Source organism: Lupinus angustifolius, chromosome LG01, assembly GCF_001865875.1.
Source record: "Lupinus angustifolius cultivar Tanjil chromosome LG01, LupAngTanjil_v1.0, whole genome shotgun sequence".
NCBI lineage: Eukaryota > Viridiplantae > Streptophyta > Magnoliopsida > Fabales > Fabaceae > Lupinus > Lupinus angustifolius.
In genome coordinates this window covers 20,898,743-20,914,373 of record NC_032009.1, presented here as the reverse complement: position 1 = coordinate 20,914,373, position 15,631 = coordinate 20,898,743, and the positions used below count along the sequence as shown (strand labels likewise).

At 32.1% G+C, this 15,631-nt stretch overlaps 2 protein-coding genes across 4 annotated transcripts; both read right to left on the bottom strand.

Annotated features, from left to right (window-relative positions):
• Positions 580 to 3,882, bottom strand: LOC109353946 (uncharacterized protein At1g04910-like). Its single transcript, XM_019596302.1, has 8 exons — positions 3,220 to 3,882; positions 3,055 to 3,122; positions 2,874 to 2,962; positions 2,576 to 2,741; positions 2,127 to 2,416; positions 1,799 to 2,003; positions 1,554 to 1,711; positions 580 to 1,357 (listed from the first exon to the last, which is right to left on the bottom strand). Exons 1-8 carry the CDS (start codon positions 3,605 to 3,607, stop codon positions 1,108 to 1,110), a joined length of 1,614 nt encoding a protein of 537 aa, XP_019451847.1. The 5' UTR covers positions 3,608 to 3,882; the 3' UTR covers positions 580 to 1,107.
• On the bottom strand, positions 10,544 to 15,587 carry LOC109353934. Of its 3 annotated transcripts, XR_002108492.1 has the most exons (7): positions 15,206 to 15,583; positions 14,497 to 14,597; positions 13,830 to 13,927; positions 12,703 to 12,920; positions 11,524 to 11,576; positions 10,788 to 10,881; positions 10,544 to 10,751 (listed from the first exon to the last, which is right to left on the bottom strand). XR_002108492.1 is itself a non-coding variant. In XM_019596296.1 (6 exons), exons 1-6 carry the CDS (start codon positions 15,510 to 15,512, stop codon positions 10,858 to 10,860), a joined length of 795 nt encoding a protein of 264 aa, XP_019451841.1. In that variant the 5' UTR covers positions 15,513 to 15,587; the 3' UTR covers positions 10,544 to 10,857. The 3 variants fall into 3 exon arrangements, 2 of the variants coding, with proteins under 2 accessions (XP_019451841.1, XP_019451838.1); XM_019596296.1 differs by having other exon boundaries at positions 10,544 to 10,881; positions 11,524 to 11,581; positions 12,714 to 12,920; positions 15,206 to 15,587; XM_019596293.1 differs by having other exon boundaries at positions 10,544 to 10,881.

Sequence of the window (15,631 nt, the reverse complement as noted above, 5' to 3'; positions counted from 1 at the left end):
GTCTGCCACATTTGGTGATTAAGAACTAAAATTTTAGGAGATTCCCTTATGTGGTTACCACTACCACTCCTGAAAAAGGTGAACCATACAGCGCACTAATTTTATGGATTTTCATAATGCCATCACCTTAGGCAATGAAAATGACTTCAATTAGTGCTTTTTAGTTATTAATTTCACTATGTTTAAAAAATGATAGATAAGTGAATATTTTAATTCCAAATATTTTAATTTTTATAGATAGATAAGTGAATATGAATAAAATTTAGCACTTTAAAAGAATAAGTGATATTTATTTCTACAACCATGACTCTTACTAAAATAGTTAAACTACTTTGTGTTTGACAACGGCCATCTTTTTGAAAGGGACTGTTTAAAAGCATATTCCTTTAACTACAAAAAATAATGCATTCATTGATGATGTAATGATGAAATAAACCAAAATTCCCAATGGACCGTTTTTTGACTAGTGGATTGAAACATAAGATAGACTTTATCAATTAAGAATTGATTCTAAATAGCATTCATTATCACTAAAAATATAAAGTGGAGAGAATAAATAAATAAATTCAACCCACCTAGCTTTGCTGAATAAACAAAAAGAATATGAAATTATGGGACAATAATATTACAAGAACAAACAAATTGTATAGTGGGCATAATCCAGAAAATCACAATGATGAAATAAAAAGATAGTGGACAAAAAATAAAAATTATATACTTATATCAAAGAGGAAAGTACCAATAAATTAAGCTTCCAAGGATTGAAGTTGCAGTAATCCATATTTGTATATGAATCCCTCTTGTGTACAATGCAGCTATGAACTGCTTTTACCCTATAATGAGAGGGTACCTTCTATACATGAATGGAATGGAATGGATTATTTGCATATTATATAATATAAAGTATTCCCCCTTTTTGCTTTGTTTCACTATCCATTCCACCACACCCTCTATTTCTTTTTGGATCACCATGAATGCCACTTTGTTAAAACTGTGATCTTTTGCTATAACTGAGTGGAACTATCTCAGTATCTGTGGTAGAAAAACAAACCATGCGCACCCGAGATGATGGCAGCGAGTAAATTCCACTTTTGACGAACTTGTTGCTCACGTACTGCTTAACGGAAGATATGATGATGGTTCTAAACACTCCTCTGGGTTGGCATAGAAATAGTCCTCTTCTTTGGGCCTGTCAGGGATTATTACCCTTTTCGTCGGGTTACCCATGCGATCAGCATGAGCTTCCTTCACTGCCGAAGAGAACTCGTCCCAGTTCAGTACTCCATTGTTGTACTGATCAATCAAATCCACTAGTTGCTTTCTGTCCAATAAAATCGTCTTCTTGTACCCAAGATGTCTGTAAAAGCATTGAAGGGAAACAAGTCATCTCACTTGGCACAAAAGTAGCGACAATAATAAGAATCACATCAACAACAAAAACTGTACTTGGACTTTAAAATATGCAGAAGTGGATAAATAGATTGATATGGAGTTTGGAAAAATGTTTCTAATTTCGAAATTTAAGCATACAATTTATACTAGCATATCAGTACCTGCGATGGCCCTCAACAACTTTGGCCATATTTCCGTCATACGTGGGAACAAAGATATCACTTTCTAATGAGACAAGATAATCCAATGCTGCCATCTGAGATGAATGGTTTTGGAAGAATTGAAGGTCAGTTGGTTCCAACAATGTTTCCTTCCTGACCTGTTTCAACGAAGTGCACAAAGCCGATAATAAGTAAACAATAACAAGCATCATAATTGCCATATTGCCTTGAGGTTTAAACTTTACCAATTTCGGGTAATCCTTTGCAAGACTCGCCATCCTCCTTTGCCCACCATATATTTCACCAGCTGCAATGTAGATTTGAATGTTCCGATCAATGTCAAGGGCCTTAAGCGTAAGGGCAGTCTCCTCGGGTGTTAAAGGACATAGACCATCTTTTCTTTTCAAATCAGAATTAATTATTTTTTCTTTCCACCAAGGATAAGCATATCTGCAATTAATTGCATGGGAAATTGAAATTAGAGAGATTCATATCAAATCTCTTTTCAACCTCCACATTGATTCAAAAAATTGAAAATTAAGGAAGAGCTATATTGTGCAAGTTAATACTCACCTCATCCTTGTCAACTCTTCTACCTCTTCGCCGTTGCAGCCTTGAGTACATCCAGAAAATGCCAACATGTCCATCTCATACCTCAGATGAAGTACCAGAAATGGACCATTTTGCCGTAGAAGGTTGATCACCTTTCTGCCCAACTCCTCTATCTCAGGAGTAAATCTCAGAGCACTAAAATTAACTCGGCAGCGTAACTTCTGAATCTCTAGAGGTTGATTGTTATTGGCCAGCCGGGCATCGGTTCGATTTAATTGGACAACTTTGTACTTTTGTATCAAGGGCAAAATCTATAAGAATAAATGTCCTTCAGTTTAAATTAGCAAAGCAGAAACTGAAAACAACATAATCAATTTACATGGCACAAACTAAACAGATAATTGTCTAGGATAAAGCATGTTAAAACTCCGTAACTTGTATTGACTTAATCCAGGATAGAATAAACTGACCTGGTTCTGATAATACGATATGTCAGACCAACTAATAGGCGGCATCGAGTAAAGTTGCCCATTCTCCACTCTGAGCTTAAGTCTAGGAGGCAACTCTTTCAATATGCGCACCTCATCTCTCAAGGATGCGATAAAATGATCCACATCAAATATGTCTTGGAACTCACTAATACATAAAAGCAATAAACAGTTTAGATTCGAGACTCGATCATGTTCAAAAAATACGGGGTGAAAGCCTTCCACCCTGACAACATATGAATGCTAACATATATAGCAAGATGGAATAAGAGTAACTCACCTGGGATCAGCCCAAAAGGATGCTTTATCCAATTCAGGGACTATAAGTGTGACATTTAAATATCTTGCAATTGCTACCATGTCACATATCTGTACACAATTATATAAGAGATTTCAAAAAATCTGATGAAACAAAAGTGCAAAACCATATGCAAAATAATACACATATGTCAAGCACTTACCGCAGCTCGCATTTGATTTAGTCCTCCATTGCAAGAGACCATTAGATATCCATTGTTTTTATAAACTCCTGTTTACAATTAGATTTGCATAAGTCAAAAACAATACAATAAAATAAGCATGAAGAAATCAAATAATTGAAACAAAATTAGTATTAAAAAACTAACTTTTGGGGGGAAGAAAAACATGAGGTGGAGTTGGAAAACTAGAATCAAGAACAGCAATGGCAGAATCATGAGTAAAACAAGAAGGCCATCCCTTCAATACTCTAGGACCCCACATGTCTCCCAATGCCGTTAATTGAACAATACAAGTCCATAGCATTATCGATGTGGTGGCGCGTATCATCCACAGCTTCATCTGAGACCTTGAAGAAGAAGAAGAAGATGAAGAAGATGAACCACCCATACCTATTCTAATACCAATGCTATTCTTCAACTTCTCAACTTTACCCTCTACCCCTAACCCTACCCTCTTCAAACCCATCAAACCCAACTCCTTCAAGTTACACTTTTTATTATTGCTTTCGCTTCTCTTTTTATTCACCTTGCACATCTCACACAAAACAATGCCTTTTTCACAGGGACCCGAGAGAAGCACAATGGTTTATATCCAAAAAATAGAAACCCCAACAGAAAAAAACAAAAAAAGATAAGATCTTTCAATTTATGGGACAAAAGGGTTGAAAGAAAGGGTAAAGAATGTTCAGAAAAATGGCCGGAGCGTGGCGTTTGAAACAACCGGCGAGTAAAGAAAAGCGCGAGCACAATTATTAATATAGGTGCTGTGCGTGTTATGACAGAGAAGAAAGAGAAAGAGAGAATAAAACGCACAACTCATAAGGGACATTCGGAGTTACACATGGCCGTTCGGTTCGGTTTAGATGCCAAAAACTAAGGAACGAATTAACTATCAAACCGAACCGGACCGGGTTTTGTCGAACCGGGTTTGGTTTTCTCGGGCCATATAAAGCCGTTTGCATTTATCGTATCATGGGCCCCACTAGAATTCATTTATGTACGTGTCCTTTGTTGGAGATTGACACGTGGAATTTGATGATTGTATGCTTTTGAAATTAGCGGCACGATGTCGTAGCTGATTGGTGATTTGCGTCTTACGTTTTATTTGGTGTATAGATCGCGCCGACATTATATCGCGTGATTTTCTCCCCAAATGATATGAGTCAAGCATTTTTGGTTTAACATTTAGGGTATTTTCTTTTTAAGCCTATTAGATTCAGTTAATGGATTTGTTTGAATAGCTACTTATTAGTGATTTCTACCTAAGGATCACAAATAACTATAAATAGTAGATGTTTCTCTCAATAAATATTACATTTATTAATTAAATATTTGATATTTTGATTCTTTTTAGAAATTTAATAAGATTTTATACGACTACATCAATATTAAGTATTCCTTTATAATTAAGAAAGTTTATTACATAGGAAACCTATTAGTTATGACGTGCAAAACTAATTACAAATTTACAATATTTATCCTTGTTTGTAAGTCAATTATAATTCATATAAACATTAAAAATTGATAAAAATGATTGATATGTACTATTAAGTATTATAGTAAAATATTAGGGATATATTTGATATGTAATGTTTAATATTGTTTATATTTTTTTTCGGATAAAAAACTTCTAAATAAACAAGAATAAAGGAAGTAAATGCCATTAAAAAGTTGGGTAATTTTTTTGAACAATGAACATTCTTAAATATAAATATGATCAGCATCATGTTAGTAGTCAAATGGTTGATTAAGAAGCCTCTTACCTTATTTTTATCTAGGGATATTTTGTTTCTTTTTTTGGGTATTTTTTCTTTCTTCTCTTATCTGAATTATTACTATCCCAAACGTATATAGACTCCTTAATTTTGTACATGCAATTTGCTTGCACCAAATAAGAAAGAAAGAGAAATTAACGAAATTTTGGGTACACTATAGCGGGTGGCGAAAAGATAAATACTTTTTTCATATTTATGACACCTCTCCTAACATTTCTGGATTTTGGAGGACAGTGTCAATTCTGCATTACTGTCTATACGGTGGTTCTCGGACCACATCAACGGTGGCTCATCTATCATACTAATCTTAAACGACATTATTTGTTGGGTCCCATTTCAATCATACGCCACCTCCTCTTTCAGAAAGACTATGTATGTAGAGACTAACAATAAAACATTGTCAACACGTTAAAAATTTAGTTCTAATTAAAATTTAGTCATAAATAATAGTATCAAACAATATAAAATATACTTGTATTCAAATGTGATGTGTTGTATTAGTTTTCATGCAAGTTTTTCTGTCATTTTATTTATTCTAAAATGATTTTATATATATTAAGGAAATTAATTAAAAAAATTATTATCACTACATTTGAGAAATATGAGAAATTATTTCAATTAAAGTCTTATTATGAATAGTAAAGGTAATCAAATTAGCATGAGATGTTTTTTTTCTTTCGAAAATGGTAATGTTTTTGCTCTTTTCCTTAGCTTTCATGTTGTGCCATTTCAACTGCAATTTGCGTGAAATATCTTCCCATCTTTAATTTATACGCATTCACACACTTTCGTTTTTCATAATTTAGATCGTTGTACACTGAATATGATTTCTTTTCTTTCATGAAAGAAACATGCATAGTCCTTTCTTTACAATTTAATAACATGATCCTATCAATGATGAAAATGATTTAAGAAATGAAGTGAAAGATATTATAAGTTTAAAAAAAAAATTAACAAAATTAAAAAATAAAATAGACAATGAAGTTACAAAGTGGTTTGATCGTCAAGAAGAAAAATGATTAACTGAATGGGTTGTGAGTTCGAGTCCTATCCACGATAAATTAAACTTTTATAAAAATATATTCATATATGTTAGTTACATTACATTCCTCCATATCTTTAATTAAATGTTGTTTTTATTTGCACGTTTCAGTGTTTCACACACCAAGAAGGAAATGCGAATGGACAATGACATACTTTTAAAGGTTTGAATTGAAGTATTTATATTTCACATCTCGTAATTTAATAAGCTAAATCAATAAAGTAATTTTAGAAAATATATCAAAACGTCTTTATTGTTAGTGTAAACTGTAAAGTACTAAAGTTTGCATACTTTTATTTACAAAATTCAATTATTAATAATAATTTAATGACAATATAAAAAAAATTAGATTGTCAATATAGAAATAAATTCTTTTTTATTATATTTAATTATATTTTAAAATACGATTTAAAGTTAAAACCTTATTTGGCCTACCCATTCAATGTTATTTAATACTTTGTAGGAGTATAGTTTTGACTTTTGAGGAATTAAAATTTTTCATATATATATTTAACTAATCAGTTTAAGTGAAGAAACTTGTAAATGAATTCAATATTATTTCTTGACCTAAAATCTTATTTCTTGACCTAAAATCTTCAAGCATTATGTATATGTCTTATTACTTGTATGCACTTTAAAACTTACCAAATATTTATCCACGTGAAACTTATTTTACCCACTATTACTCACACTTGAATCCTAATAATAAAATATATAGGCACTTCACTCATTGATCCATTGGGTTAGTAAATAGTTTACCATTTAAACTAATGGATACACTGTTAAAAGAAGAAAAGTAAAAATGGAGTTGATAGTTTAAGTAACCAAAACCGTTAAGCTTCATTTAACTTGTAAACAATGGTTAAAATATAGGTAAGTTCCTTGCACGTTTACCATGAAAGGGAAAGAAAGGAATGGTATTAGATAGAACGTAAAGTTTCATCTCAAGACCAATTAGCTATTTTGACTCATGAAAATCAGAAAGAAGTTGAGTTCTGATTTTGATATCATGTTAAGGTTTTATCTCAAAACCAATTGACAATGAAAGGAGTAATCCAAAAAAAATTTAAACTATTCCCGGAGATGATGAGTAGGCAATGTGAAACTTACCTTCTATCAATACTCACTAGGAAAACAATTATAAGCCAAACCAATATTTATTTATATCTTTCTTTTTTATTCTAGTTACGTGAAGTTTACTTTTGTTCCTTGTGTCATATGGTTTCACACTTAAAGACAACAAGAGAGAAAAAAGAAGTAGAAACTATAACGAGAAAGTCATGAATTTATGAGATATGGGATTGACATGACCCTTACGTGATTGTTTCTCAAAATAAAAAATAAAAAAGGTAGAGCCATGGAATTATGGTAAGTAAAAAATATAGCATATGTTTTGGTTAATGGAAAATGACTCTTTACCTAAATAATCTTATCTTATATGAAGACAATTAAACGTGTTTCTCGTCTATGCTTTGAAGGAAAAGTGAAAAAAAGGAGATGTGAGATAAAGTTACCAAAAATAAAAAGTTGTAGCATCATTCATTCGATTGTAATTAGGTGATAACATGATTGACACAGCTATAAGCATATAATTCAATAAAAAAAGATAGAAATGAAAACAAAAATGAAGAGAAGGTAAAAGCATGCACCCACATATATATATGTTCCAAATTATCATCACCCTTGAGTAGTAAATAAAAACATGGAAATTTTAGCTGGTTTCAGATTTGTTGCAAAACAAATGTGGGTGTGTTGGGGCACAAAAGAAGAAGAAAAATAATGAGTCGTGTGATATTATTTTAGGACTTAAAGCACATGCCAAGAGTTTAATCCAACATATTAGTCTATTAGGTGAGAGAATTTATGGTTTAAGTATCACATTGAGTTTGTTATTCTATTCAATGTGGGACTCCTAACATTGTCATCCCCTTTTAAGGGCTGATGTCCATAGCAACTTTCACTCTATCAACACTGACCCGATGATAGTTTTTTCTTTTAGCGACTTCACTCATCTCTCAGTGTTCGATAATGTACCTTAATCCAGTTCAGAGGTAGTCTTTTCCGTGACACAACTCTCAACGAAAGACACAAACTCTTAGGACGTAAGCACGTGAGGAGGGTCAAACCCAAAAGATAGTCTATTCGTTGTGAGAATATCATGATTTAAGTACCACATTGAGTTTGTTATTCTATGCAATATGAGACTCCTAACATATTATTGCATGGCTACAAAAGAAACAAAACATTAACAAATACACATAAGAAAAATGCTACCTGTTTGTAATTAGAATCTTTATGAGGCTTACCATCATAAAAAACAACAAAAGAAATCATAAAAATGATTAAAACTGGGATCATGAGGGAGGGGAAGGAAAGGACACTTTTTTTCCCATTCAAGGTGGACTATAAGGGATTATGGGACATACTAATGACTTATATATATAATGAAGTAAAGTAAAAATGCAATCATATAAAACTTTGCTATGGTCCAGACTTCAGAAAACATAGCCAGGAAAAGTTCCATATAGACACTGAAAAAAGGGAAACAAACAAAGCTCTAAAACATGAATGTTAGTTGAATTTAGAAATGCTTCTCCCAGCCATAAAAGCACCATTGTGGAATGTTATCTTACATTTTTTCCACAAATTAAATTAATTGTTGAACTCTTATTATGTTTTGTTATACTCTTCTCATCATTCTCTCAACTTTATACCATAATTAATATTTTTACACAACAATAAAAGTAAGATTATAATTAATAAAAAACTATTAACATTGTCTTGAACATTGAGAATTATGATTAAAATATTTTTTATAAATACTAGATTGATAAAGGAATGAGGGCGAATTTTATGTTTAATTGTAAGTTAAAAACTTGAAAGCATTTTTTTCTTATTGGACAGCACTAATAAAAGCTTGTTAGAACAGTAAAATAGGAAATAGAACTAGGAAATTATAATAATGGCAGCTTCCATTACAATAATGGAAACTGAACAATGGTTCGATCAAACTTATCTACATCTAGAGAAATTATTATATAATACATAATAAAACACACTAAATCAAATCATTATTATTGATAATGTACTAATAATTAAAAATGAAATGGAATTATTTAAATTAATGGTGAAAAAATGGGATCACAACTATTGATTTCAAACTATGTAACAATCACTAAGAAAGTGTTGGTCTAGTGGTGTAAGGTTCCACTGGATCCTTAAAGTCAAAATTTTGATTCCGAGGAACAATATAGTCACATACACCAAAAGAGATAAGTTCCTTACCGAAAGCTGAGGGATACCTTTCTAAATTCTTCACTCTTCTCACAAAAATTGCTTTTATAGGCATGCTACTATGTAACAGTTGAAATTGGAAAGCGTTTAAAGCTTTGTTTGAGAGTTACAGAAAAAGAGAATGAGATGTATTAAGGGGTTAGGAATGGGAGGAAGAGAAAGGAAAATAAAGGAAATTTTCCCCTTGTTTGAGAGTGTGAAATTTAGATAATGAGAGTAAACTAATGATAATGTAAGAATTTTTTATTTTTCATTTAAAAATGTAATTAACAATGAAAAATTGATAATAATGTATGATTATAAAATATTACTAAAAACATTTAGCTATTTTTAAAGTCATCCCTTTCCTTCCGATCCAAAACCCCACTCCGAGCCTAAAGAAATATTTGCAGAGTTTAAACTTTGATTATCTCCCTAAAAGTTTATCCTGGGTATGAGTGCATTTGACCCTTGTTGGTTCATTCTTTGATTAATTAATAGAAAGAAACTTAGTTACAAGGAAGAGCAAGTCAACAAAAGACACTGGAATTCCATAATGATTTCTTAGCGTGCTTACTTCAATTAGCGAGTATCTTAATAACATTAGTTAAAACAAACGACAAAGTATTGCGTTGGAAAATCATGCATTTAACATATTGGGAAGTATTCTTAGACTTCTAAAATTAAGTTACTCAAATTTATATTTCTCATACAATGTCCTTAGCACATTGCTGACACATCCTTAACATTTATCATGATATGCATCAACATTTCTTTATTTTCAGTGGCAAGTGGCAAACTACATAAACCGGATTACAAATAATAGAAAGAGAACAGAATGATGCATATAAATTGGTATCAAGTTTGATTACCTTGGCAATTTGCGATAACACCATGGAATCAGCTCACAGTTTCTGAATAGACAAAGTATAAAAAATCTATTCATGGATCCAAAATCCACAAGTAAAATGTCCGTTTCACAATGTGGGGTGGGTCTCTTGCTGTTATGTTCTTAATTATTAAGTGTTAATTTTAACTTTACATTAGACTTGAAGAATATATCCTCTTAAATTATTTGGACTTGTGTATTGTTATGTACAATGTTAAAAATATGATAATAACATGAAATTATTTTTTAATTTTGTTTAATTTTATGTGATTTTATTAATATTTTATAGTAAATGGTCCACAAACTCACCCTGTCTATATTTAGGACAAATATGACATAGTTCATGCCCTTTTCCTTAGTGGACATATCTATGCCTTGATTTAACAAAGTGTTCCAGATTGTCAGTGCTACTTCCAAGTTAATCTTCACTTTTTCCTTTCTTTTTGGATTCCCAGTTACTCAAGTAAGAATGAGATATACTTTAAGAAACTATTGGACACTAATCAATATCTTATCCTTTCTCCTTTTCATTTGGGTACATTTAATATGTATTTTATATACAAAGAAAAGAAAGGTGTAGTTCAAATCTAAATAAAATTACTCACCAAATAATCTAACATTCTTTACAATCACAACCCATTACCCATCTTTACAACCACCTTCACCCCTGACATTGGGAAACTACTAATGCATGATAGAAGAAGGGGGCAAAAGGGTTGGAAGAATAAAATAACTCACATTTCATCATGAATATTGGAAGACATGTTAGAAACATTCCCTCAAGGTAAGCCAATAATTTAGAACATCTATGATTTCCCTTTCTCATCATCCTGTACATTCAACCAAGTTTAAATTTAAAAAAAAAGAGTTAGTAATATAAATACCAGCAACCAACAAATTTCAATGACAAGTTGACAATGGATGAAGAAACAAAATTGCTTTACCTTTTATGTTTTTACCAAACCCTTTATCAATAAGTCATTTGCTATATTAGTGAATAGTGATAGTAAGCACCTCTTATTTCCATATTCCAACACAGGTGAATACTAATGTCTTTTACCTTACAACATTTGTTTTCTCCTACTTCTTTGTTATACATATACAGAGCTACTCAGCTGAATATACTTTGCTATGGAGAGAAATGCGAACAATGAATCTTGACCATTTGAATTTTTTTGAATAGCCAAAATTAGAAGATTAATGAATGTGATGTTGAGTGGTCATGCGACTATGTACGGTTGTGTGATCAAAATTCATTATTCTCACATTCTTAAAATGCAAATTGTTCTGGCTGGATATGCCATATGTGTGGGATATAACTAAGGTATTGTCAAGCCTGGATAAGCATTGTGTAAGTTAAAGGAAAGGAAGGGAAAAAACAGAGGATAAGCTTATTAAAAGAGAGAAAAATAAGGGAAGAAATAAATAGAAACGAAAAAATAAGATCTTAACTACTAACTAATTGTGCTTACCGAACTATCAATCAGTTTGTCCAAATCATCATCAAAGTCTCCATCGCCATCATCTGAAAGACCAGAGGTTGTTGGCAAATATAAACGCTCATCAAGACTCAAATTCAACCATGAAGACATGAATCACCAAGAGCACATATTATTCTATATTCCAAATAATATCCACGGAGGAGCATAATAACTAATAAATGGGTAACCAGTAAACTCTCGGTTCTGGAAACATGGCAGTTAGAGTAACAAATAGGACATCATGAAGGAAAAAATGGAGAACCCATTAGCTAGATTAACTCATGGATAGAACAAATCCCTCAATACTTGAGTTCTATCAAGAAAAATAGCTGAAATGATTGAGGCAAGAGTTCACTGCCGTCCAGACTAAGAGTTGGCTTAGTGGCCTAGATAGGGGCTAACAGAGGGTGGAATGGGAAAACATGAAAGGGATTCCACTTCTTTGGGAGTTAAAAAAATTATGAAGAGGAAGGAAAAGTGAGAGGAACCATTCCCCCTCCAAATTCGGGGGTAATGAAATGAAAAGAACTTTGCTGTAATATTAAAAAACTTCTCATTTAATTCTTCACCCACAACCTTAGTTTACTTTTAAAAAACTAATGGGTTATTGAAATTATACATTTACCTACCCGGGGTAGGCTTCTTTTTTTCATCTCTGATATATACAAAAGTACCTTCCTCTTTCTCCTCTCATTCATCATAAAAACATGGGGAACAATTTCTATTTGAGGCATCCTTCCCCTTCTCATTCCATACCATCTCATTCTCTTAAAACTTATAAATGAAGATTAAATCAGGAAACCCCTACAGACCAAAAGATGCAATAGATGAATTGCATGGTACAACTCTCTGCCTTCCACTTTCGCGATTACTTTTTGTGTGTGGATATTATATATAAATGGTTTTCACTGAACTAATCAGCATTACACCATTATATTTTTCACAAATAAACAACAGATTTTAGAGTTTAATATATATGCACTGACGATGTAAGAGTTTTTTATATGGTCAGTCCAACATTCACCAATCACGTGTTGATCATCATTGACTCTTAAATAAAAGTAATACAAATGAATGTTGGATGATATGTTGACCTTGTAAAAAACTTAACACTAACAATGCATAGATATTTAACTCTAGATTTTAATGGATAAAATTGATAAGGTGTACCTGGGGCATTGTCATTGTCACTGTCTCCGGTATCTCCCAGAAGAAATACATCAAGGTCTTGCTCAGTTGATGAAGTTGAAGTTTTGGTCTCTTTTTTCACTTTCAGAACCTCTTCTTGATTAGAGGTCAATTCAACTTTTGATGGTTCCGTCACTTCATGATCCTTTACTTGTTCAGATGATTTTAGTTTAGCATCTTCTATGTATTGATTCTCATAGCTAAAACAAATCATGAGATACAACAGTTTATCAAACGTCACAAAACAGTGTAACTATAACCTAGGTGAAAGCATGGCAGGATAAGGGAATTTCTAGAAATACCTTGCATATATAACACATTACAAGAAAAACTGATGTGAATTTTCGTTTTTTATGATAACTAACATGATAGTTTTTTACACATGCTGATTCATTAAAGGAGTGGACTAATACACTGCTAAAACAATTTTAATTTATATTATATGCACATCCAACTAAATTTTTAGATTAGACCACACAACATAGTTGTTATTTTGAACAATGCGACCGCCATCAATAAGTTGATAATAGCATCCAGCTGCTTATATGAGCTCTTAGTTAACAATCCAAACTATATTTCAAAAACATTCCATGTACATATTACCTTATTAAAGTTCCTTCAATCTCTTATTGTGGGAATTTCATGTCATGAGGATGAAAATGACTTTTTAACATACTTTGAGAATCTAGCAGACAATATATAAAAGGATGGCTCAATGCTCGAGTAGATATATGCAACCTTATCCTTGCAAACGAAGAGGTTTTTTCCAGGCTAGTGAACAATATATGCACTTCTATATTATAATTTCTAACTAACAAGTTATATAATTTAAATGCCTACAATAAGTGCAATTTACCATTACAGAAGACAGCATATTACATGTATTTTTAAGTTTCACTTTTTTGGGTAGAATTTAAGTTTCACTTTTTTGGGTAGAATTTTAAGTTTCACATGATGAGTAACAAGAAATAATAATAAATATTCATAGCATACATGATAATGTATTATTGTACTACATAATCATGTACCAAATTGATCTAGGTTGAGGCAAGTCTAAAATTATTTAAATGTGAAAACCAAAATACTCGAGAACATATTCAATTACTTACGGCGCAATATGATTATTCAGAAGTATAAAGTATATTCTCCAAAACTTCCTCTCCTTCATGACACGTGGACACAGCTCATACCTTAATTTTGAAATTTCCTATAACATAGAAAAGGCTGAATAATGAGTTCAAATACGAATTAGGAGAAAAAAAGAAATCGGCAAACGAGACAAAATAACATGCATGCACGAACCAACCCGTACACCAAGATGACGGACCTTATTTTTTCCATGCTAGATTAACATAAAAACCAGCAGTGAATTTGACCCCTCAAGCTATCTCTCTTTCTCACATACACACACAAAGCCTCCTTTAATAACAAATACTGATAGTAAGAGACATAAATAATTCATTACACGATAAAATCACACACAAAGGCACACTATAACTTATTAGAGTATTTAAAAAAAAATCAGATTCACAGCCATCACTCCATGATACTAGTTAACTAGTAGACCTTAAATATCAGCTCCATTTTTACCAAGTATCCAGGTTGAACAATTCACCAGATTTACTTTCTTTTCAAGTAAAGAAATATTAGGCACTTCCATTCCATTGGTTAGAGATACATAAAATGTTCATCTGTACAGTTTGTAGTTATTTGTGGAATATCCTTATACTTTGATTGATGTATATCCTTTCGAGTTATTTGGGGTGGAAATCGTACCTTGACGGTAGAAAGAACAAGACATGCATGTTTTTGCTGCCACTCGGTTAGATCCTGTCTAACATTTGAAACTGCAGGAACATCAGATAACTCCGTATCATCTGCAAATGGGACCAAAATGAAGATAATCTTCACATATGAAGAAAAAAGGGAAGTACCAATAGAATAATAAAGCACATAAACTTCGTAGTATTAGTAGTGACTAGTGAGTAGTGACTAATGAAGTTGATGCAATTTGCTTGGTTGAGGAAGTGGAAGGTAGAATGCTGAGAATTTTGCAGTGAAAATCATCGAAAATAAGGTACAAAATAAAACTTACTCATTTGCACTTTGGAATATACAACATTAACTATTGGTTGGGTTGCATATATCTTCACCCGGTATTACTTTCCATCAACGATATTATTAAATAAGAAATAAAATGATAAATAAATTGATCATGAATTGAATTGAAATTATTGCTAAAATATTCCGAAAGCGCAAAAAGGAATATTATGAATTCTCAATATTGATAAGGCATGAGAAGCCTTATTTATAATATATGAATAGGTAACAAACTTAGCTGTCAGCTAACAAACTAATGCACACATGTTATAAACAATTTAACATGCGTTAAATATGAATGTGTGTAAAATGTGTTAGCTTTGTTATCCAATACGAATATTGGGCTCAGTAAAAATTGCATGAGATAAGAGGAGCTAACCCTAACCTTGAATAGGGAAATCGCGGAAGGTGATGACGGTAATCCCTTTGACAAACTCTCTCAACTCCTCTGTGATTCCAAAAATCTCGAGATCGAGAATTTCATCTTCGTATTGAGAATTGTTTTGATTGGGATTAACGGTAACAGTTTCAGCGAAGTACTTGATCTGATTAGAAGCTTGTGATGCGATTTCTTTGGTCTCAGCGATGATATCGGTGAATTTGGAAGTGGCAAATGAAAGGTGTTGAGATTGTTTATTAACTCCTTTCGCTGTTTCTTCTACAAAGCTTCGAGCTCTGTTCCATAGATCCATCCCTTTCTCACTTATGAATCATCAAAACAACGAAGGAACAGGTTAGTGTTCAATTTTATTAATGGATAATGACAATTGCTACACCTTCTCTTCGATGCCACGTAATTGTTCTTTTTTTT

What these genes read in the sequence shown, in the direction of transcription:
- LOC109353946 (XM_019596302.1), bottom strand. Translation starts at nt 3,607, where the DNA reads ATGTGCAAGGTGAATAAAAAGAGAAGCGAAAGCAATAATAAAAAGTGT. An exon ending in TAAATCAAATGCGAGCTGCG is followed by an intron (nt 2,963 to 3,054) that starts GTAAGTGCTTGA and finishes AATTGTGTACAG; the next exon opens with ATATGTGACATGGTAGCAAT. An exon ending in GAAGAGTTGACAAGGATGAG is followed by an intron (nt 2,004 to 2,126) that starts GTGAGTATTAAC and finishes AATTAATTGCAG; the next exon opens with ATATGCTTATCCTTGGTGGA.
- LOC109353934 (XM_019596293.1), bottom strand. Translation starts at nt 15,512, where the DNA reads ATGGATCTATGGAACAGAGCTCGAAGCTTTGTAGAAGAAACAGCGAAA. An exon ending in CCGCGATTTCCCTATTCAAG is followed by an intron (nt 14,598 to 15,205) that starts GTTAGGGTTAGC and finishes TCCCATTTGCAG; the next exon opens with ATGATACGGAGTTATCTGAT. An exon ending in TTGTTCTTTCTACCGTCAAG is followed by an intron (nt 13,928 to 14,496) that starts GTACGATTTCCA and finishes TCTATGTTATAG; the next exon opens with GAAATTTCAAAATTAAGGTA.